General features: G+C 31.6%; 1 protein-coding gene across 1 annotated transcript in view; it reads left to right on the top strand.

The window, feature by feature from the left end:
* Positions 1-25,117, top strand: part of Nf-YB (nuclear factor Y-box B) — a 60,593-nt gene that overhangs the window by 3,295 nt on the left and 32,181 nt on the right. The window contains exons 2-5 of the mRNA XM_085821873.1: positions 917-1,043; positions 11,776-11,852; positions 22,063-22,128; positions 24,026-24,094. Coding sequence (XP_085677999.1) covers positions 962-1,043; positions 11,776-11,852; positions 22,063-22,128; positions 24,026-24,094 — 294 coding nt within the window. The 5' untranslated portion in view covers positions 917-961. The remainder of the gene's footprint in view (positions 1-916; positions 1,044-11,775; positions 11,853-22,062; positions 22,129-24,025; positions 24,095-25,117) is intronic.

Below are 25,117 nucleotides of genomic sequence, written 5' to 3'. Positions count from 1 at the left end.
ACACCAAAACCACAATGCAAATCTTAAACTCTGCTGAACCATTTGACTGCACACAAGAACAATCAGAAACGCCCTTCTTCGTCCGAGTTCTCATAGCAGCTCCGCATTTTGCACTCTGTTTTAAAAGTCACTCAGAAATTCCAAAAATACACTTCACTCCTCATAAACACACCCGTGAACAAAAGATTCGTTAACAACTCCAACATCGTACCTTTTAATACTAAATTTTCTTTCCACACAATCTAAAATATTCGACAGAAATCATTCCATCACGTTTATCATTGCAACATAGGCCATTTCAAAACACGCACGACATGAACCAATGAGCAATTAAACCACTCCAGGAAAATATTTTTCAACGTCAACAGAGTTGCCATACAACACGCAATCGTGCCAAAAACCAGCGCAGAACACATATCGCCACATTTGGTGAAATTAGGGTGCATATAAGAGTAGAGCCGAAAACACATTTTAGCAATTTAAAATAAAAGTTTTAATTATTAAATAAAGATTATATGATACATTAAACTTGAGTGTTGCATTCCTGTTGTCTCCGTGTATACAAAACGGTCTGTTTTCATTCTAAAAAAAATTGAAGAAACTTGCACAAACTTGGCATTGTGCATTGAGTGCAATCGCAGTTACTAGATTATTATCTAGTAACTGCGATTAAGTTGTTATACATTGAAATTGTCAAATTAGGCATGTACCTGATATTGCCTGTACTTAAGTTGTATAACATTGGAATTGTCAAATTAGGCATGTACCTGATATTGCCCTTTAGACTTTTTATCTCTATGTTAATTTGTTCCAAATGAATAAAAAGTCTTCAAGTTTTTTTTTATTAATGTCACTGATGTAGAAATTTATGTAATAATTAATTTGCCATCACAAGATGTGTCCATCTTATTTTCAGAGTTCTGCATTTTCATCAAGATTTGAATTGTAATACCTCAAAAAAATGGACAATGGAGATAATGGCGCTGGGACTCTAAATGACACTTTTCTGACTGCTGGAGGGCAGTATATTGTTCATACTGAAGGTATGTTTTGAATATTCTTTGTTCTGATATTCTATGCTTCTGTTTTAAATTTTAAAAGTTAAATATATTGGAAAAATCTTAGTTTAAAATTATGTATTATAATTAAACTTTTTCAATAATTGTAGTAATTTAGAATAATTATATCAAATTTTCAGAATATGTACTAGTTTGAAATAATACAGTAATTATGTAAAATAAACATTTAAAAATTTATTTTTAATGTAGCCTAGAAATATAAAAAAAAGTACAAATATATATTAAAAGATATTTCAAAAAAGTTTTAATTTGAAAAAGAGTTAAGTGAAATAGAAATTGTAGGAATAATTTAATACTTGTTGGTGATAATGACCTTGTCAAGAAACAGGAATTAGTGTGTTTTGGCGTCAACTTGAAACATGTGGTTACTGATCTGCATATGTAGGTGTAGTTAATGTTTCACAAACACCATAGTTTGTTTCTTCAGATAATGACAATTTTCTGTTTTTCACGGCCAAATATTTTATTATACTGTCAAAAGTCTTTAATCCGGACGTCCATAATCTGGAATGATCTATAATCCGGACCTCAAAGCTACAAACTTTCTGCGCATGCGTAAATGTATGCACATAATACGTTTATGCATGCGCGTTTAATGTATAACGGACGGTATAAGCTAAGCTAAAATTATCTAATTATCTATTTCAGTTAATAATGCAGATTGCATTGTTCTTTAATCTTCTAATTTGATTCGGCTTATTTTTTGCAGACTGTTAGAGCAATTTTATAAAAGGTAAGTTTGAACTTTCGATTATGTCAAAAAGAGTTTCCAATTCTGGAGCTGCCAAAGGATCTGCAAAGCGAAAGCATGTTTCAATGTCCATCAAACAAAAAGTGGAATTGCTGCAAAAAATCGATAAAGCATATCCTTTGTTTCTCTAACCATTCCGAAATCTGTTTATCAATTTCACGCTGCTCTGCGGGGGGAGGGGGGACATCGCGGCACGCAATGAACTGGAAGTTGATCTGTCAGCACTATCCTTATCTTCAGGGATCGCCGAAGTCCCGACGAGTCCGGATTAAAGACTTTTTACTTTATTTATTATTTTCAATCTTCTAGCAATGCAAAAAGATGCTGTAATAGTTTTCCAACAGAAAGATTATTTTACAATTGAAAATAATGTATTTAAATTACCATAAGGTACATTAGAAAATAAAACTTTTGTATGGCTTTTAGAAAGTTGCATTTCAGGTATGTTTCTATGTGTTGTATTCTTCTACAGTGCTAAGTGTGACATCCAGAATCATCAGGATTACAACCACTCTGGACTTTAGATAATCAGTTTAATTCCAGTAAGATTTTATGTAGGTATGGTGACACTGGAACTCATCATACTTATTGTTTAGGTCAGATATGTTACAAATTTTGTACATATATAGATCGTTTTAGTGATTTTTTCCCCCATAACGTAACATGAAAATCTAAAGAGATGATGCTCTTCCAGAAAAGTAAGAATACAGGGGCAAGTCGATTTAACATTGAGTAATTGGCAAGATATCGAGTAATTGGCGAGCTATATAATGATGGTTTTGGCGACTAATTTTTATCAACAAATTTGGTGGGAAATCACCAAAGATTGCCAAACCTTGAAACATTTTGGCCCAGTCTCTGTTTAATTGAATAACTGTATTGAATTGAATTGTAATTGAATAACTGTAATTAATTTATGTTATGAAACCGTAACTGTATGCGGCCTTCATATGCCTTCTAGAAATTTAAAGAAGTACTGACGATGTCTCAGCCTAGGGGGGAAAAGTGTAAAAGACCGGAGAGAGCATCAGTTTAGTTGTTGTTGCTTAATTCAGCATGGTTTGGAGTATTGAGATATCTCCATGTTAGCTTCACTCTTTAGATGCGTTTTCCATTGCAGTGTGTGTGTAATGCTCTCAGTAGTTTGAAATGTACCTACTGATTGCACTCTCTGAAGAGCTGTACAGTTATTTTTGTGGAAAGTTCCAGAATTGTGAAGTGATCCTTTTGAAATAAATTTAAACAAGCTATCATCAGTTCTGTGTGCATTTAATTTATTGTGAGCTATATGCATGCAATGTATAAAAAAAATGCTAATCCCACTTCCCATAAGGCCAGGGTAGTCACTGTTTTAGCTGTACCTGGATGTCAGAATTTAGGGGCAGCAGACTTAAGAATTTAGAGGAGAACCAAACTTAAGATTTTTAAAATTTAGGAGAGACACTAGACAGTAGAATTCAGAGGATGGCTACATTTTTTTAATTTAAGGTGTTACTGGGCTGGATGTCTTGCCTTTCACACAATCACTCAGGAGCCGAAAGTTTGATCCTGGCCAACATCAGTGAATGATTGTTATTAATCCGTTTTGAAAAACATGATGTTTACAATGTGCCTGCCTACTTTTGTTATTCTCCCCTCCTAGACTTTGCAAGGGGGGATATTATTTTATTTATTTATTTTTTTGACTGGCAGTCTGGAAGTTTAAATATTAGACAATTGACCTCTGCATTTTGGAATTTGTACTGTGTATGTTGTGTTCACTTCATGTATATCAAAGCTGCCAACACTCCTGGTTTTTAATCATATATCCCGGTTCACCACTGAACCTCGCGTTTTAAATTTTTTAGCCTTTACCAAGGAAGATGTTTCCCAGGATTAAATGAAAGTTACTGAATTAATGGAACTTAAATTGTGAAAATTGCATTCCTCATCCCTAGTGATTTTAGCATAATTTTCCTTCTTAAATTTTATATGATCTGCATTCTCTTAATCTACTGTAGACATTTGTAAAACTTTGTATAAAGATTTAATTAGTTAATTTTGTAATTTAATTTTGTTTTACACCAATATATAGTTCATTACTAAGTCTACCCCCACAATAGTATGTACATTTTTTAAATTTTAGCCCAAAGGGCTATTAGTCTCAAAACGGCATTTTGTGTCATTTCACTTTCTGCATTAATTCACTTTTCAAACTGTTGAACCAAATATTATTACCATGTATTATATTTAACCCTTTGACTATGAATTAAAAAAAAATTAACCCATTTTCTCTCCAAATGAACATGATAAATAAGGTAAATTTAATATTTGGCATTTTTTTTGACAAACACTTTTCAAGCCAAAGGCTGTGACACATATATCCCATCTGTAGTTAATGGTGGGATACATATGTCCCACACATAGCGATCAACTTACTGTAAGCTCACCTATTATTCTGGAAAACTTTATTATATTAAATAGATTTTACATTGTATGGTACAATGTAAAGCATTCTATCAACAACCCAAAGTTACATGTTGGGCAATTCATATTTGTTCTTTTCTCTGTGTTTATTTGTGTACAAAAAATATACAGGCATCTTGATTTTCCAGCTATTGGAAGATCTTCCCTAACATTCAGGAGATTCTAAGTACTTTTTAACCCAGCAGTAATTTTTTAACTTTTAGTTTGACAGACATTTCCGTTAGTAGTCAAAGGGCTAAAGAAACTAAATAATGAAGAATCTGCATGAATGCATTGTGAAAAAACAACGGTACATAGAGCCTTTAAATTTTGTAAAACTTAAGGAATTTTTTATTAATGAGCTCGGTGATTTTGGAGTGGGCAATGACAACCCTGTGTGGCAGAAAAAAACATTTTTATCTCCAGCGACCAAGACTGTGTATTGGAAATTTAAAGATATGCTGTTTTTAAATATTTTGTTATATTGCTGTTGAATTGAATGATAAGATTTAAGTGTGAAGAACACGACATTTAATAAATAAAGGTAATGCACAAAATGTTTTAAAAGTACTTGTAAGTAAAAGCTTCTCTTCTCTGCTTAGGATTTTCTCAGTATTAAAGTGTATAAAAATTACAAAATGAATTTAGCCAAATAACATAAAATTTAGAGCATCTAATAAAGTGTTAATATATTTATATTAGAACTATGTTGCAAATAATTCATATTATATTTGATCCTATAATATGTTTTACTATAATGTATTTTAACTTTTTCATATCTACTGTGGGGGGGCAGAATTATAAAATGCATCATGTGCTAGAAACTGGCATATTAAGCAGTTTTTAAATTAATTTTGAAAGGTTATTTTAATCTAATTTTGAAATATCTGCCTTCACATGTAGCTTTTTGACATTTTGTGGATGGCTATCTCCATTGCGTTTGATTTAAAAATTTCTTGATTAATTAAATATCACTTATTTGATGTTTTTTACTCTTCTCTCTCTCTTTTTTTTAATGAGAAATAAAAGCATATGCTTCTGAAATATAACAAAATCTTGCTTGTTGTTCCAAAGTATTGTGATGTAAATATTTTGTCTAAGATGGTGTTATTTTTCGTGGTTTATTGTGTTATTTTCTATTTTGTGTACCTTTGTAGTATTATTTTAAGGGACTGTTTTCCCATCTTGTTAAATATCAGAATACACACATTAGAATTGCAGTAGAAGTTGAAAATCTATGTTGTTGTTTGTTTCAAGAAATTTTTATTTATTGCAACAGTCAGAAAATAATGAAAGTGTATATCATGAGAACAATTTTTGCCGGTATGTCTAATTTACGTGGTCTCTATAATAAAAAAGGCAGGCTTTATATTATACATTTCAAATGAGGATTAAAGGTATCATGTCAAAGTTTTATTATTATTTTATTTTTGGTAAAAATGTTGGTCATGGGAATAACAAAGTAGTGTTATTAAGAATATTTTACTTACAGCAAAAATTAAAAACTGTATATTGCCAGTTCATAATGAAGTGCACCAAGGTGGGAAACTTATATGCATTTTTTAAAGATGTCCCTACAAAAAATGGTTTTTGACTTTTATGAGAACAGAACAGTTGTAGACTTTTTGTTTTGAGGTCATTTTCTGGTAGACAGACAGTTGTGAAGATTCTCTGACTTGTAAGTCAATGCAATGGTGAAATTGATTTCACATCTCAGAAGGGTTTCTGTTAGCTAAAACATGTGCATTATAAAGCCTAGTTTCATGCTGTAAAAAATATTTTGCATTGTCTTTGGGATTTCCATCTTGAAGTTTTTAGATTTAATTTTAACATTAGGTTTTTATGTATCATGCAGGAAATATAACTTTTAAATACTTTAGTACTTTAAAAGTGATATTACTTTCAACTTTTACAATGAAAATAAGGAAACATTTATGTCTGTATGTATTAAATAACATAATTAAGCTATAAAGTAAAGACATTTTATATAAAATTATTAAACTATGACTTTATGTACTTTTTCTGCGAATTAGGTTTAACAACAAAATTATACCTTCCTTTCAAGCAAAATTGATTGTAGCTGTCTCTGTCTTTCCTTCCTAATCCACAAAGGGGTAAAATTTTGAAACATAAGTTCTTGAGACATAAGCCAACTTAAGATGTTTGTAAGTGGTTTCAAACTATTCTTAATTTTAAAATTATGTATTATCCTATGACTATCATACTGTCACCAAGCTACACAATTTAGAAACAGTTATGATTAAACTTGACATCACAACACATTCATAACATATGCACTTTCATTTGATGTGATCATGGATAAACAGTGGTTGCAACATGAAAAATTGTGGCAAGATAATATACATTTGAAAAAGAACGTGGTTCAGGGCTGTAGAATCACATTTGTGATTTCACTCTAGTCCATTTAGAGCTGGTCAAGAGAATTCACATCTATTAAATGAGGAAAAGAAAACTGGATGTGGTGATTAAAACATTAGTAGATTGTAGCAACTACCAGTGAGAAGTTTTTACTGATAGTATTCTAAACAGAGGTTCAAGAAAGTAGTAGAAATTCATGAAAGGCCTTTTTTTTTAAGTGTAGAGATGAAGTGTGTCGAATACTTCGGCAGTGAATGTTTGATGGACTGTGGCAGAGACTGACGAAGGTTTTAATAAAACCAAGAGTTACATATAGAAGTGCGGCTCAGATTTCCACACGAATACAGTCAAAAGTCGTTAATTCGGACTCGTCGGGACTTCGGCGATTCTGGATTATCGATTTTTCCGGATTATAGATCATCAGTTTAAATCTCGTAAGATGGCATGCAGAAATTCTAAAATTAAAAATATGAAACCGTAATTTATGAAATAAAGAACAATTATGATCTAAAGGGTATCAAAATTTGCAAAAAGAAAAAGCTTAATATTTATTTGCTTACTTTATTAAACATTTCTTTCAATGTAAGTTGTTTAAGTTTTGCTTCATTTTATGTGATAATACTTTCTCTTTAATTCTATAAAAAGACATAATTTCTTGTTCAGTTACAAAGTTCCGCTTTTCAAGTCCCGTTAATTGCTGTGCCGAGAATACTGACTAACTTGTCAATTGAAATTTTTTCGTTTTCACTAACCTCTCTGTCACATTCTTCATGTCTTTATCCATTTTTTGCAGCAATTCCAATTTTTGTTTGTTGGACATCGAAACATACTTTTGTTTTGTAGATCCTTTGGAAGTTCCAGCATCGGAAATTCTATTTTACATAATCGAAAGTTCAAGTTTACTTTTATAAAATTGCTCTTACAGTCTGCTAAAAATAATAAGCGGGATCCAATTCGAAGATTAAGGAACAATGCAATCATTAACATTAACTGACATTAACATGCAATCATTTCTTTCAATGTAAGTTGTTTAAGTTTTGCTTCGTTTCATGTGATAATACTTTCTCTTTAATTCTATTAAACAGACATAATTTCTTGTTCAGTTACAAAGTTCCGCCGTTCAAGTCCCATAATTGCTGTGTCAAGAACACCGACTAATTTGTCAATCGAAATTTTTTTGTTTTCAATAACCTCTGTCACTTTTCTTCGCTATCGGAAGCGAATTATAATGACGAGGAACTTGTTTTAAATCATATCAAAGACGGAGCATATCAAGATGAAATACTACATTTGGTAAGGAATTATAAGCCAAATAAAATAAAAACATCTGCGCTGAAGATAAGGATAGTGCTGACAAATCAACTTCCAATTCATTAGGCGCCCGCCGCTGAGCAGCGTGAAATTGATAAACAGATTTCGGATTTCAAAACATACTTTCGCTTTAGATTCTTTACATATTAACAAATATATATCAGAAATTCTATTTGATATAATCGAAAGTTTAAGCTTACTTTTATAAAATTGCTCTTACAGTCTGCAAAAAATAATAAGCCGGATGCAATTCGAAAATTAAGGAACAACGCAATCATCAACATAACTGAAATAGATAATTAGATAATTTTAGCTTATACGTCCATTATACATAAAATGCGCACTCGAAAACGTATTCTGCACTTGCGCACACTCATATGCGCAGTCGTAAAAGGTCTTACGCGCACGTGTGAACGCCGCTGCGCATGTGTCAATGTGGCGCATGCGCAGAAAGTTTTTAGTTTTGATGTCCGGATTATAGATCATTCCGAATTATGGGTGTCCGAATTAATGACTTTTGACTGTATTTGGTGCAACTTTGACAGGATCTTTGCATAATTCATGGTTGAGCAGATAATACTCAAGTATCATAATTTTCAAAAGTGTTTACTTTTTAAATGAAATTAAAAAAATATATCTTTAGACAAAAATAAATATTTTCTCTTTATGTGCGAAAAACGGAAATTGAAGATGGCTTAGATGAAAATATGTAAGGTCTAACCGAAAAGTTCTGTCCAATAATGTTATTTAAAGTTTGCAGGTATTCCTTCAAGATATATATGGCTGCCTGTCTTTATCACTGCATTTATAAGTACCTGCTCTTCTAAATTAACTGAAACAAAAGTATTTCATATCATTATTAAGTGAGATGAGATTGTATAAACATAGCTACCAAAAATTCATTTACAAAATAGTATTTTATACAAATTCCAACAAAGAAGAAATACTGCAGAAACTTGTTGAAATTTAGTATGTCTTTTGGCAAAGATGCAGTTTCAGATGGAATATGCAGGAAATGGTTAAAAAGATTTGAAGGAGGTAATTTTATCTTTAATGATAAGCCCCCTCTGGGCAGCCATTTTTGATCGATGACAATATTATCAAAACAGTGATAGAGCAAGATCCTTTTTTTGACAGCATTCGAAATAGTGGAAAAGCTTCATCTCAACAAACTATTTAAGACCATATTTAGAAACTAGGATTTCTCTGTAAATATTCCAGATGGGTGCCTCATGAGTTAAGTGAGAAACATTTGCATGATCAAGTCATCATATGATCTCTCCTTGCTTGGAACAATAAAACTCCAAATATTTTATATCCTTTATATACTTTTCTAATTACATACATGTAGATTTTCCTACTAAGCTTTGCATGCATTTGGTATAGTTATTTGTGAAGCACTGTGTCTGCCAAATCAGTACTTCAGAAATTTTTGGAAATGGAGAGCTGGCTACACTGTATTGATGAACAGTCACAGAAGACTTCTGCTAACAGCCTTGTGGCCTTGACTGTCAGTAGCCATGAATTGCTAACTCATTCAATAACATATGTTCTGTGTAGAGAAGTTTATTGAAACAGTCTGTTGTAACATTCCAAGCATGCCTTTTAGGAAGGAGTTTTGTGATGAGCAAATACAATGAATTCTAATTAGAAGACAATTGGTACATGGGTGAAACAGTGGCTTGCTAGTGGAAGTTACAGAATAACCCGCATACACATAAGGGAGGAGCCTAAGAAACCACAGCACATTTAGTGAACATCAGAGAACATTCATTTGCAAGACCATGGTGCTTAATTCTCGGCAATCAGCACAAGATCATACTTAAGTATTGTTATTAATGGATGGTGTTTGTTATTAATGGATGATGGAGATTGCGCAGGATCTTAGATCTGGACATTCATTTTTATCTGTATCGATTACATTTTGTGCAAAAAACTAAATGTGTATGATGAGGAATTATATGTGGTGATATGATATTAGAAATCGTGCATATGACAAAATTCAGTTTATTCATTCCCTTTTGATGACTGATGAAGCAAACTTCTACCTGGTAGATTATGTCAATAAATAAAACTTTCAAAGCTGGCCTCCACAGAACCTGCAGCACAGACATTAAAAACCGATGTACTTGTAAAAGGCCATTTTTTGGTGCGGAATTGGCGTGGTGGTAGTAATTAGACTATGCTCTTTTTAAGGGCCTAATAGCCAGGCAGCTGCAGTAAATAGAGAATATTTTCATGTGATGCACAAGTTTGTCATTCAAGAACTACAAAACTGTCAATGTCAACTTTGAGACATTTGTTACAAATATGACAGGGCACTGTCCACATATCATCTCCGCCAATACATTACAGGAATTCTTTATAGGTCACATTTCGTGTTTCAATGACAGTCATTGACATGCTAGGTATTTTGAACTTGTCCCAGATTTATTTCATAGGGAATACTTGAAGAATAAGGTGCTTGTAACCAGAGTGGGAAGTGGGGAAGAGGTGAAGGAATAAATCATGAAAGAAACTGATTGCATAACTCTGGATGTCTTTAACATGTAATGCAAAGTGTTCATAATCATCTTGTGCAGAGCATTACTCAATGAAGTGGTCATTTGGCAGACATTGTTACTCACTAATAACTATAGCAAATGCACCCAAAGCACCCAAAGTCTATGCGTCATGTATGTAAATAGACAATCGTAGTGAGAAGGTATTAAAAACTATTTGGAGTTTCATTGTCTTTAGGGCCAAGTATTATTTTCAAAGTGGGTAATCAAAAATCCTCCACCCTGTATTATCATGATCTTATTTAATTATAATACATGCATACAAATATATTTTGATTTGTCTGAATTATTTAAAAATATTGTATCATTTAATATTGTAATACTGCAGTTGAAGATCAGGTACTTGTCTGAAATTCAGATTAATGCGTATTAATAGCATTGGCTTTTTTAATAAAAGGTCTGTGAAAATGTTTTAATTTTACTGAATTTTATTATTTTTATTTCTTTATATATCTGATTTAGTCAAAGGAGGAGAAAATTAATATGATATTTATGAAATTTGTTTGTTATGCATTTATTCTTTGTTTTAGACTCGATAAAGTAGAATTAATTTATTAGCATATGCACCTTTAAGAAATATAGTAAGATGGGATCATTTTCTGACTTGAGCAATAATTTTTAAATTTAAAATTCGAAAAATCTATTCTAGTGAGTTGACGATACAATACATGATCTATAAGTAATCTGTATTAATGCATCAGAGTTTTACAGTGAGTCATTTGTATCATCCCTTGATATTTCACGTCTTTATCACATCATCTGATGTCATTTAAGCTTCCAAAGAAATTTGGCTTGTCAATGAAGTAATGTATTTTAACTTATAAAACATTTAAAAGTTCAAATTTTTATGTTGTAATGATTGTTTTTATATTTTTTTATTAACATAAAAACTTATCTGCTGTACTATTACTTGAAGATTACTGAAGTATTTTTCATATTATTTTAAAAAACTATGAAAATTACTCTTTTGATTTAAAAAATAACTATAAGAAGAATTTCAAAATTTTATGAAAAGTTATTATTTTTACCCTTAGCTAAAGAATGTGAAACTGAAAGATATTTTTGGATTTAATAGTTTTTCTTGTTGGTATGATCTGAAATTTGATACTTTCTATTTAGTAATGTAAAACCTCATACGATTGCAATGCATAAATTTGTTGAAAGGGAAAAAACTGAAATTTTCTCCCTGTGTATTAAATATGCTTTTAACATCATTTTAATTTTTATTAATACACTTTGTTTGATACAGATGGTGATGAAACTCTTGGTATATCGGGAGATAGCATGGATGCTGGTGATAAGGATGGTGAACCATTACGTGAACAGGTATGAAAGGAAATTTTTGCATCTATCGTTCTTAGAAAATTTTAAATACAAAATGTCTCAAATCAGAAGTCAGACAACAAAAATCAGCGTTATGTTTTCAAATTTTCACAGGACTAGTTTTGATGGTTTTACCGAACCACCATCCTCAGCTGCAAAAGCACAAATAAACGAGATAGGATAAAATGATTAGATAAGATAAGAAAGCGTGGACAGAAAATAAGCTAGTAGCACCATCTGTTGATGAAACCAGAACTAAAACATAATTTCTTTAACCACTTGCGCTAAAAAGACGTGCCACACACATTGAGATGCTTTTGTCTCAAACCACGCGCAAAAATGAAAATAACGTGGTGCACGTGTCACCTAACAATGAGATTGTTTATTTCTCGAGTTACAGCTCTGGATTGCACTCGCAGACGCGGAGCGGTGTAAATGAGACACTTTACTGCTTGTTATATTGTAGCGCACGGCACTGCAACCGTGAAGTTTAGTTATAGCGCAAGTGGTTAAAGGCCGAAGGCAAAGATGGATTGGAATTAGGATCGTTAACTAGAAAGAAAGATTTTTTTGAATGGGAAATGCTTTTAGAAAATCCAATTCTCCAATGGAAGATATTTTTTGAATAATTTTAGCAGCAGAAAAATTGAAAGTGTGATTTTTGGACCAACAGTGTTGGGCAACAGAAGACTTCTGTGTTTTCTTTTTTCTAACATATGCCTCATGTTCCTTGACACGAAATTTTAAGGCTCTCTTAGTTTGACCAATGTAAATTAAACCACACTGCCAAGGAATACTATAAATACCCCAGGAATTCATATCTGGAATGGGGTCCTTGAGTATGAAACTCAGAATTTTATTGATGGGAGAATAAACGACCGGAAAATTAAATTTCTGCAAAATATGTGCAACTTTATAGCTAATTAATGGAAAGAAGGGAATGACAACGTAATTTTTAAAATCTCCTAAAACAAGAGTGTGCCTTTTAGAGTGTTGAGATGAGAATTTTTTAACTGCTTGATTAATAATGTTGTGTGAAAAGCCCCTGTCAATAGCTATCGCTTTTAAATAATTTAGTTCTTCATCAAGGGATAGTTTGGAGGAGCAAACTTGAAGAGCATGGGAAACATACGAATAAAATGAAGCTAACTTTTGTTTAGTCGGATGACATGATTTAAAGTGTGGTGGAAGGCAAACCAATGAAGGTTTACGGTAAACCATAGTACTGAAGTTGGATGTGTTACGTGTGACCAGAATGTCGAGGAACGGAAGAGAATTGCAAGTCTCAAGTTCAAAAGTAAACTGAGTAGCAGGATCAATAGAATTCATTGTTGAAAGAACTTTATTTAAATCATCTTTATTACCTTCAAACAGGGTAAAAGTATCGTCTACGTCACGGAGCCATACCGGAAAGTTTAAAGTAAAATTATAAAACGTAATTCATAAATTATAAAACATGTTTTAAGCGAGAACAGGCTAAGTATTGTAAAATAGATCAATCCAAACATGTTAAGAATTTTCGTTCCATGACAGTTGTAACATCCAAATTATTTTTTGTCATCTTTTGAAGATAATAATAGAATTTCAGAATATCTTACTTTCATACTCATAAGAGAAAATGTATACTGTTTATGCAATGATAAGATTAAAAATTTTAAAAACCAGCCTTACTAAACCTTTTTAGGTACTATTCGGTTTCGAGGACCGTAAAACAATTGCAGCGAAAATGTATGCGCAAAAGCGCCAAATCTAGCAAACGCGCCCATTTAACAGCACGCCAAATCTAGCATACGCGCTGATTTCAGATTGCGTGTTTAAGTTTATATAGTTCTATATTTCTTAAGACGCCATTAAAATACTAGTTTAATTTTTAAATCCTTTTTTGATATCCTATAGATTTAACAATTTAGGAATTGCCCATGACGAAAACTCGGCAATAGAATTTAGGGTAAAGTGCAGAATCACCTACTGCTCGGATGCGTTTTTTAAGAATTGCACATACTTGGTATCCATGTGCACATTGACCTATTTTCACTTAAAAAAAATCTTAGAATTGCACAAAAATGGCACTGCGCACGCCCTTTACTTTATGTATACATCGACCTATTTTCACTTAAAAAGTAAAAGAAAATTGACAAAAATCCAATTGTTTTTACCTTTGTAAAAAGCGGCAAACAAATAAGTGAGCAATTCTGCACTTTACCGAGAATATTTTCGAAGAAAAGGCATCATTCATTATAGAAAATTACGTTTGAACAACCAACGAGATGAAACTATGCTTTAGCGGTAAGTCGGTAGCGAAATAGCGATGCAGGCATCCATTCAGTTATGTTTAGCAATTTTTATATAAATTATAATAATGATCTGAAATAGTTATTTACTTTTATGCTTCCATTCAATCATGTTTAGCCTTTTTCATATAAATTATAATAATAAAAACGTATTATATGAAATTAACCTTTCATCTAAATTAAAGCATCAATCTTAAATAGTTATTTACTATTATACTTCCTTTCTTGCCGCAATTATTAGGGTTGCCGCAATTATTTTTGGCAGCATTGGCATCAACAATAGTTTGGTGATTTTTCGGCCCTCGAAACCGAATAGTACCCCTTTTTAGAACCTATTACCTTGTTAGTGGCAAAATTCAGCTTATAATTAATGCTAAATTCCTAAATAAATGTTTTATTTCAATTTTTAATAATCCGTTTATCAAAATTAAGGATATTTCAGGAAGTATTTTTTCTTAATCAGTATAAAATAAACTGAATCTCGTTAATGTGTGCATGCAATATACTGTACTGAGCATTTAGTTAAAGGTTTGGTAAAAAGAATTGTCCAGAAATAAAACAAATTTCTGTATGATTTCTGTTTAATATTGATATTATTTTATTGTAATTTATTGTTTATACTTTATCCTTTTTAGATAAATATCAGGTTGCATGTAATGTTTGGTTTTATTTGCACTTTCATATAATCCATAGCTGCCTGTTCTCCTGGTTTTTCTTCACATCTAGTAGGTCACCGAATCTCCTAGTTTTGATTTTTTAGCCTCTTCTTTTGCTGCAGTTGACACATTTTTGTCTTTTCACTTGTCAAATCACAGAATGAACATAAATGGGGATATAACCACATGAGTATTAGGTGGAGAAGAGCATGAACACATTCTTATGCTGAATCCATGTACGTGGAACTAAGTGAAGTGAAGGGATTGTAATTTGACTAATGTAAAGTGAAGAAATTATTTTGTTTTGTATTTTTCTCATTTATCTGCTCGTACTATACTGTTCTGAATTTGTAGTTAATTATTAAGTAACTAATTTTATTATTTGGTATCAGTTGTTAATTTTATTTCCGTCATATTTAAAAGTACTTTTATAAATAAAAGATTTTCTTCTTACTCAGGGACTTGATAGTAAAAAAATTAAGAAAACTATAAAAGGAAATGAAATTGGTCAAAAACATAAAATTTAGATTCATAATCACATTACAAATACTGTAGTGACCTGAATCGTGTATTATAAAGCAAATTTAAGTTTGTCAACGTCTTGGAAACTCTCTGCTGTGCAGCATGAAAAGCTCTCGATTTTTCAGATGTAAAGGTTTGCAACTATGATTTACTGCAGATTTTTGAATATATTACCTTCAAATGTTTACACACTATTGTATATACCAGGTATAGCCAAACTTCAAGACGATGGGAGCCGCATGATAGATTTTATGAGCGTTTGAGAGCCGCAAGTCCAAATTTATATTGTTTCAAAAATAATGAGACAGGTTTTGAATATAAAAAAACTTTTGACATAAATTTATGAATATGTGATTAACATGATTACATATAAATATGAATAAATACATCTTAAATCTACTGTTTTGTGTTCAGAAAAGTTAAGTCCCAAGAAAATAAAAGTTTGTAACTATCATACTGGGCAATTAAGGATTTTTTCTTCAAGTAGAGAAACCTAATATTTTCTTATAATTTCCTTTATATTCCCCTAATTATAATTATTGTTGTTTTATTTTAGTAGAAGTAAAAGGAATCGGAAGTATATATATTGCTCTACAGTTACATAAAAAAGGTTAGAGTAAATTACAAATCATTATTTAAAAAAAAATTGAAATTTTTTTTTTAAAACTCATGAGCAGTCTTTTAGAAAGGATAAATTAAGTGATACACGTCAACGCGCACTGCAGAGAAACTTGAGAAAGAATATTTATTTAAAAATAAACTAAACTTGTTTAGGCTTTTGCTTAAAAAGTAATTTTGTTTCTCTACACAATTAACATAAGAACCAACATCCTGAGATCATTCAAATCTTTGGATCCTAACTTAAGAAATCATTAAACATTTTCCCCCAAAACTTTGGAAAAAACTACTTTTACTAATCCCCGGTATAGAAGAATGTACCAAAAAGACAATATGATTGCAATTTTAGTGGTTATTTGAATAACAGTATCTCTCATGACGGCCCTGTCTGATACAATATTTCAGCGTGGCATTCAATGGAATCTGACAGAATGTTCTAGTAATCAGTACATTGCACATCATTGAAAACTCCTGAAACTATCTCTCAAATCACCCCAATAATTTTGGATATAGATAATGAAGTTTAGGTGCATGATTGAAAATTCTCAAAACCACTTCTTGAATTGTTACAATAGTTTTAGACATACATAACCTGTTTCTAATAAATCTAGTAGCTCACGCTGGGCTCTATAAATGCTTCGTCAAGGCACATATTTCATCCATCTACCAGCTGAACTCTTCAACCTAGCTGTTTAGTTTGAGCTGTTTTTCAAATACATGGCAAATCAAAACTAATGTTGCAGAAAGAAAACATACCTTTCACTACTATAATGACTTTATGTTGTAAATTCAGATATAACATTGAATGCATAACTCTTCATATTTCTATAGACATTCACAGATGTTCGATGTGGAGATAGTTTAGATCATAAGCTCTTGACAATTAGGTGTATGGTGTATCTACCGTATTCTAATTGTTGGACCCATAAAGGCAGTCAAATGACTTACCGTCTTATCTTGAATTTCTAAGTAAAATAACTCAGAAGAAAGTTTCAAATAAATTATTGGCACCCTAATGGTTGCATTGTACAACTTGCCATTGGGTTACCTAACCTTGGTACAGAAAATCTCAAAGGGGCTTGAAAAGGAGTCTGTAGGCAGAGGATACTTTAGAAAATAAAAGATCAGACTTTAAAAATAAATGTTTATGGGAGCAGAATTTCACATTATTCCCTGAAATTTATAGTGATCAAGCAGTGTATCATTGTACAACTTTTTGTTTGGCTACTAAGCTTACTTGAAGTAATTATCAGACAGACGTGATGATCAAAAGTTAGGAAGACAAAAAAAAAAAAAAAAAAAAAAAAAAAAAAAAATACGTTAAGAGAAGCGTAATGCTGGTATCAGAGGTGGGCAACTGGAGTACTAAGGGATGAAAAGATTTAGATATACTGGGCAGCAAAATGCTAATGCGATATTTACTGGCGACTCTAACCTAGTGCAAGGTAGAATGAAAGGTCATCAAATAAGAAATTGAAAAATACAGGAGAATATCACGGGCTAAAGAGATTTCACCAATATCAATATACCGATTTTGACACACTTTTAAGAAGAGACGTTTGTGTTCTGTTGATCCCTCATTACTTGACGTTATTGATGTGAAGATTTGATGATCAAGATGAAAGACCTCTCTTTTGAATAACAATATTTGATGCAATGGGAATTAAACATTTTGACTAACTTTAATCATTGTCAAATCGGTGATTCTTCCCATCACTCCAAATATTTCAGCATGCACAACCATTGGTGAAATAAATTATGATATCTGCCTAGGATTACCAAGGAATTATTACAAAAGATTAGAGTTCCATGTGGGAAAAGTGTTTATTAAGCATTTTATTGTGAATGGTTGTGAAATCTATGAAGCAACTGCATAAAAATGCCCAACTTGCTTAGGAATAGGAAATTAATTTTATAGGAGCTGTGCAGAAAATTGAGACAAGTCTCCTAACCAAGTAAGAGGCTGAAGGTTCATTTCATCAAAAATAAAATCCTCATAAAATTCTTCCACAGATTAAAAGAGCTCTATATGGATTGCATTGCGAAACAGGTTTTTTCAACAGTTACTCACTCCATACAAGAATTGAATAAAAGTAATACCCTCTGAATGAAAAGCAGATCTTCCACGTGGATCATAACTGTTGTGAACAGTGGGATCACACAGGAATATAAGCAGATATTGCCTGAAGTAAAATTAACTTAAGAGAAAAAATATTAGGGAGAAGAATTAAATAAAAATATTAGCATTGCATTTTAGATTAACTTCATATTAGTGTATTCCGATGACCATTATCTGTTCAAAAAAGTAATATAACTGGAATAGTAATTACCAGATATGGAATTATTTGTAATTTTACATATTTGTTGCTCTGACGATAAGCCTCTGTAGATAGTTTGAAATCTATCAAATTTTTACATGCATAATATCAGAAATTGAATTAAAGGAACGTGCACTGCATGATTTCTATTTCAAATTCCATTTGTAATAAAAAATTACACTATATTTGTGCTTTGAGTTCTGTAGTATTTATTGTCTCCAGTACATATGTTTTGTCTTTGACATACCTTCTCAAGCAGAAATTGGGGAGTGCAATATGTATGTTTAGATATACCTTCTCAAACAGAAATCAGGGAGTGAACTGTTTGAAGAACTGGATGGTTACAAGAATAGAAGGCAATTATTTAAAAGTGTATGAGAAATTTGAGGGATTTTAATTTATTATTTCCAAATAAACTTTTCTGACAGTAATGTATCTAAAAAAGACATGTCTGAAGACGGATAAAGTAAAAAATGTAGCAATCTCTGTAATGTGTATTTGAGAATTTCTAGTCTGTATTGTTTATATTATTGTAATTTTTAATAACTTTTTTAAGCGTGTCGGAAATTCTTTATGTCAAAGACTATATATATATATGACTACTGTATACATATATATAATATATATATATATAGGACTACTGTGTGTTTTAAAGTATGATTTCCTTTCTATTATCATTTGTAGATAATTGGTACCCTGCCTAATGAGTGTTAAAGTTGTTACATGTATGATGTGTTTTTACTTCCTTGTATGAAGTAAAGGAAGTATTGTAATCACGAAAAATTCTGGGTATCATATTTTAACAAAAATATCCATTTTGAAAGTTATTGAATGTAATTTAAGGATGTTTTTGTGCAACATCTATACATAAGACAGAATAAAGGACTTTTTCTCCAAACGAAATTATAAAACTGATTTAAAATGGATTCAGAAGAGATTTTTTGTGGCGTCCCGTCTGTCTATACGTATGTATCTCGCATAACTCAAAAACGATTAGCCTCAGAACATTCAAATTCAAATCCTGTAATTGCTGTGTCGAGAATACCAACTAACTTGTCAATCGAAATATTTTCGTTTTCAATAATCTCTATTACTTTCTTCATTATCGGAAGCAGTATTTTTTGGATCTAGAACCATACTATAGATTTCGCTGTCCATTAATTAATTGATTGATGATTGGGGCATTGTTGTCGCAATAAAATCTTCTGTTATATCATCTTCATTTATTGCCGCTTCTCCACATTTCTTTACAAAATCCAATAACTGGAAAATTTCACCTTTAGTTTGCGATGTCCGAAAACCTTCAAATTCACGACTATCATCTTCATCGTCCTCACCATGAAATATGGTAGCTGGCCATAAATTATGCCAAGCATTTTGTAACGTATCTGGAGACACATCCTCCCACGATCTTGCGTTGCTCCACACAGCAGATTTTATGCTAAAAAATTTCAAAAATAGTCTTGTCATTGTTCAAGAAATTTAACTTAGATTTAAAAAATGCTACTTTATATTTGCATTTCAGCGCGTGCACTATTCCCATATCCATAGGCTTAATGATAGACGTACAATTTGGAGGAAGAATAATGCGGATACATTATCTTTCACTAAAACTTTAAGTGAAATATGCGTCCAACAGTTGTCAACAATCAGGACTATTTTTGAGTCATCAGATAAACCAACTGAATTCAAGGAGCCTCGGGTATAAAATGATTTTCAAACCAATCATTCATCAATGCTTGTGTTATCCATGCTCTTTTATTTCCACAATATATAACATGGAAAATCATTACTCCTTTAAATGCTCGAGGTCATGCATGTTTTCTGATTGCGAAAAGTTTGCATTTGTGCATTCTTGCAGCATTTGCACACGCTAAAATTGTTAGTCTCGCTTTGGAATCTTTGACACCAATTGGAGCCTTTTCTGTAGAGGTTGTATTTCTGTAGAGGTCAAGGTATTTTGCGGTACATATTGCCAGAAAAGATCAGTTTCATCAGCGTTGTAAGTTTGTTCTGGAGATAATTGTTCACTAGTAATGAGTTCAATGAATTCATCTGCAAATTGTTCAGCAGCTTCAGTATCAACTGAAGCTTTTTCACTTGAAATTTTTGTCTTATACCATGGCGATTTTTAAATTTGGTTAACCAACCTGTCGAATATGTGCACTCAGTATTTAAGTTAATTTCTTCATAAAATATTTTGGCTTGAGCCATTAGCATTAGACCCGTCAATGGCATGCTCTTGCTGCGATGCTGTCTGATCCATTCAATCATCACTTTGTCATGATTGTCACTTTTTACGTAACGAACCCTTTTTCTGTTATTCATTGCAAGTGGGGTGCCGGAATCCACAAAAATTCAAAAAGTTTCTTTTTGCTTATGTCATGTACAGTTGACTTTCCAATGTCATACTCCTTGCCTAATTTTGAGACAGATATGCCTTTATCCATTTTTTGCAGCAACTCCACTTTTTGTTTGATGGACATCGAAACATCTGTAGATCCTTTGGCAGCTCCAGAATTGGAAGCTCTTTTTGACATAATCGAAAGTTCAAGCTTAATTTTTATAAAATTGCTCTAAAGTCTGCAAAAACTAATAAGCCGGATCCAATTAGAAGATTAAGGAACAGCACAATCTGCAACATTAACTGAAATGCCTTAGAATCAGTAAAGATAATTTTAGCCTAGCTTATACCATCCATTATACATTAAACGCACATGCGTAAAGCATACAAAAAAAAGTTTGTGGCTTTGAGGTCCGGATTATAGATCGTTATAGATTACGAACTTTGTACTGTATATATACACACCCACTCTGTACTCGCTTCTATGAGCTCAGTTTTTTTTAGTCTTACATGTTGGTAAATTTTGCATTTTTTGCTTTAAAATGATTGAATTATGTTCTTATCTTCTGACTAAGGTTTTTATGCCTTTAATCTGCATACAATAGTTATAGATATAGTTTTAATATGTGTATAATAGTTATAGAATTATCAACAATTTTAAAGTTGTTAAGTGCAGCTAAGCTTAATTTTGCTTACCATAGCAACCATATTTGTTTATATTTGAAACTTAGCAGAACAATGAATTAAATCTTGCTGCACCTTCAATGTCTTTTTGCCGAGTGGGATTAAATGGAAACTTAGTTTTGTGTATCGAAAAATTTGCCTCTTTGCCTGCTGGCCAAATTGCAAATTGCTTGTTTTTGTGCAGAAACAGTTTTAACCCTATTTGGTGATTATGTTTTTCTAAATCTTTCAAAATTTAATGAAGATATTTTGAGTTTTTATGTATTTTTGCCTTGCCGCAAAGTGAGAACTGAATAAATTGAATGAGAAATATATCTAATAAAATTCGATGAACTAAGTGTTTTGTATTAGCAGCAAATACTGATACCAGTCTGTCTGGTACAGAGGAGAATATTGACAAGTAGCACATGCACATTAGTTAAGTGGTGCTGAATCGTTTGTGAAAAACTTTCTTTTTTATATAATATCTTTTATACATGTTTTTAGATTGATTTATTATAGCATTTGGTACAACATGTGGCAACGATTAGATAATTCTTCAGATGATACAATTTTTATGTATTCTGAGTTATAAAATGAATAAGATGTAATACTATTAAGTGAACCTATTGTCAGAGTGTCACCATGGTAAAATAATTTAGTGCATTTATTCTATTGTGGTTTATGCGCTTTGGATGAAGTAGATTTATTTTAATTCAATAAGTTTAAATGAAATGCAGGAAAAATGCATATAATTTAAGGAAGTCATGTGGTGTGCACATCAGATTTTTTCTCTTTCAGGATAGATTTTTGCCCATAGCAAATGTTGCTCGCATAATGAAGAATGCAATACCCAAAACTGGCAAGGTAAGTAAATACGAATTTTCAATGAAAGCAATTTAACATAGCATTTTCTTGTTTTAAAGTGATTACATAATGTGTGTTGCTTTATTAAATTTATTAATTCTGGCTGAGATGCATTTCTGCATTGTTAGGCAATTTTTTTTACTTATTTTTTTGAAACTCTTTTTAATCAGGAAATAGTCAGGATGTATTTTTTATGCTTTGTACATATTTATAAAGCAAATTGAGTATTCAGGCATAAGTGTTTTGTCATGGTGACTTAAAGGAGAGAAGTGGTAGGTTATCAATTGTAGTCCTTTTCTGAAATAGAACTAGGGGTCCTTATTATACATTTAACACTGCTGATGACATTATCTTTCGTCTAACACTAAATATTAAGAAAATTAAGCTTTTGTTTAACTAGCTATTGAGCCTATATTTAGTGCAAACTTTTGTGAGCTTTATAAGGAAGAACAAATGCTATCTGAGTACATGACTTTAATATAAATCTTAAATTAAATATCATATGTAGAATATAGCAGGTTGATATGAGTCCTACTGTTTGGAGAGAATGATTTCTTCTTGCACAAAATAGTTTTCTGGTCAAAAAAAATCGAAGAAAAACTGTTAAATTATCTACCATTATTTGTAGTTTTTCTGATTCATCAATTCATTTATATTTTATTTATCTTGCATTAAGTATTAAATTCATTTTGAATGCATATTATTGAAATTGTTTAGCCATTTGATGAAAAGTGTAAATACTATATTTTGAGTTAAAGAAATTGTGTTTCAACTTATAAGAAAAATATACAGTCAAAAGTCTTTAATCTGGACTCGTCAGGACTTCGGCGATTCCGGATTATCGGTTTTTCCGGATTATAGATCATCAGTTTAAATCTGGTAAGATGGCATGCAGAAATTATACAATTAAAAATATGAAATCGTAATTTATGAAATAAAAAGCAATTATGATTTAAAGGGTATAAAAATTTACAAAAAAAAAGCTTAATATTTATTTCTTTACTTTATTAAACATTTCTTTCAATGCATGCATAAAGCGTACATTACGCATAGTCGAAATTAGAAAATTGTAACCAGAAAACTATTTGATGTGTATTCGTGATATTTATAATGACGAGGAATTTAATTTAAATCATATCAAAGATGGAGTACATCGAGATGAAATACTACATTGAGTAAGGAATTATAAGCCGAATAAAATAAAAACATCTGTCCTGAAGATGAGGATAGTGCTGATAGATCAACTTCCAGTTCATTGCGCACCGCGATGTCTCCCCCTCCCCCGCAGAGCAGCATGAAATTGATAAACAGATTTCAGAATGGTTAGAGAAACAAAGGATATGCCTTTATCCATTTTTTGCAGCAATTCCACTTTTTGTTTGATGGACATCGAAACATGCTTTCGCTTTGTAGATCCTTTGGCAGCTCCAGAATCGAAAATTCTTTTTGACGTAATCAAAAGTTCAAGCTTACTTTTATAAAATTTCTCTAACAGTCTGCAAAAAATAATAAATCGGATCCAATTAGAAGATTAAGGAACAATGCAATCTGCAACATTAACTGAAATAGATAATTTTAGCTTAGCTTATACCGTCCGTTATACATTAAATGTGCATGTGTAAATGTATTACGCGCATGCGTAAATGCATATGCGCATGGGTAAACATATTATGCGCAGGCGTAATGCATTTACACATGCGCAGAATGTTTGTAGCTTTGAGGTCCAGATTATAGATCATTCCGGATTATGGATGTCCGGATTAAAGACTTTTGACTGTATTATGTGCCTTGATGTTAAATAGTAGTAATAAATTTAATAGTTTTTGTTTAATGATTAAATGTAAAACTAAGCCTCTTCTGAATATATTTCTGATTTCATGAATTCATTTAATTCTAGATTGCTAAAGATGCAAAAGAATGTGTACAAGAATGCGTTTCAGAATTTGTTAGCTTTATAACTAGCGAGTATCCTTTTTGAATTTGTTCTTTTATTATATGTAATGCAGTATTTGACTTTTTATTCTTAATTTTTTTCTTGAAATAGTGTTATTGGATAACCAAATAAATGTTTTTTTTTTTTTTTTTTTTTTTTTTTTTTTTTTTTTTTTAAATTTAGTTTTTATTGCCATTGTATTTAAATTTACCTAACAATTATTTTTTATTATCGTAGGAAACAGTGTTTGTGTTAAGAAATATGGGGTGATCATAAAATCTTTCCTTGATTTAAAAACGAATTATTCTGTAAAAACTATTATAATTAGAAATATACGTGGTTTTTGAAATGGCAACTGGAGTAATTAAGTTTATTATGAGTAATACTAAGTTAGTAAACTTCAACATGTGTTCCTTTAATAGCTTGGAGAATATCTTGTCAGTATTCCAGCATCTGTTATTCTGGCTTCTGAAGTACAGTAGAAGTCCATTAGTCCGGCATCCAACAGTCCGGAATGCCCGATAGTCCGGCATCGCTCCAGAAAATTGTAAAAATTTTGGTTTTCTCCAAAAGTGTGTCTTTAAAGCAAATAAAACCGCTCGAGAGCTATTCGGAAGTTTTCGGGGTAGTTCGAGATCATCCGGAAGCGCTCAGTATTGTTTGGAAACAATTAGCGGCCGGCTAGTCTGAAGATGAGGTAGAGGAGTGGCTTTTAATCGACGAGAATGAGCCTGTTGAACAAGAACTAACCGATGAGGACATTATCAACATTGTAGTAAACCCTCAGCCTACTTCAAAATCTTGAAGAAAATGACTCAGATGCCGAAACGGAAGAAAAGGAAAAAATCAGCTGGGCAGAAGCTGCAGAATCACTAAATAAGTTTATCTCTTTTGCCGAGGCTAGTACTAGCTACAGTGCTTCAGAAATTATTGATTTCCATATCATTAGAAATAAATTTTATACTAAACACCAAAAGTCAAGAAAACAAAAAGACATTCGTGACTTTTTTAAATCTAAGTGAAATATGTTTTACAATACGTGTACATACATTATAT

Source organism: Stegodyphus dumicola, chromosome 8 (genome assembly GCF_044657685.1).
Source record: "Stegodyphus dumicola isolate Sdum_Otavi_A_Nest chromosome 8, ASM4465768v1".
NCBI lineage: Eukaryota > Metazoa > Arthropoda > Arachnida > Araneae > Eresidae > Stegodyphus > Stegodyphus dumicola.
This window is presented reverse-complemented; position numbering and strand designations above follow the sequence as displayed.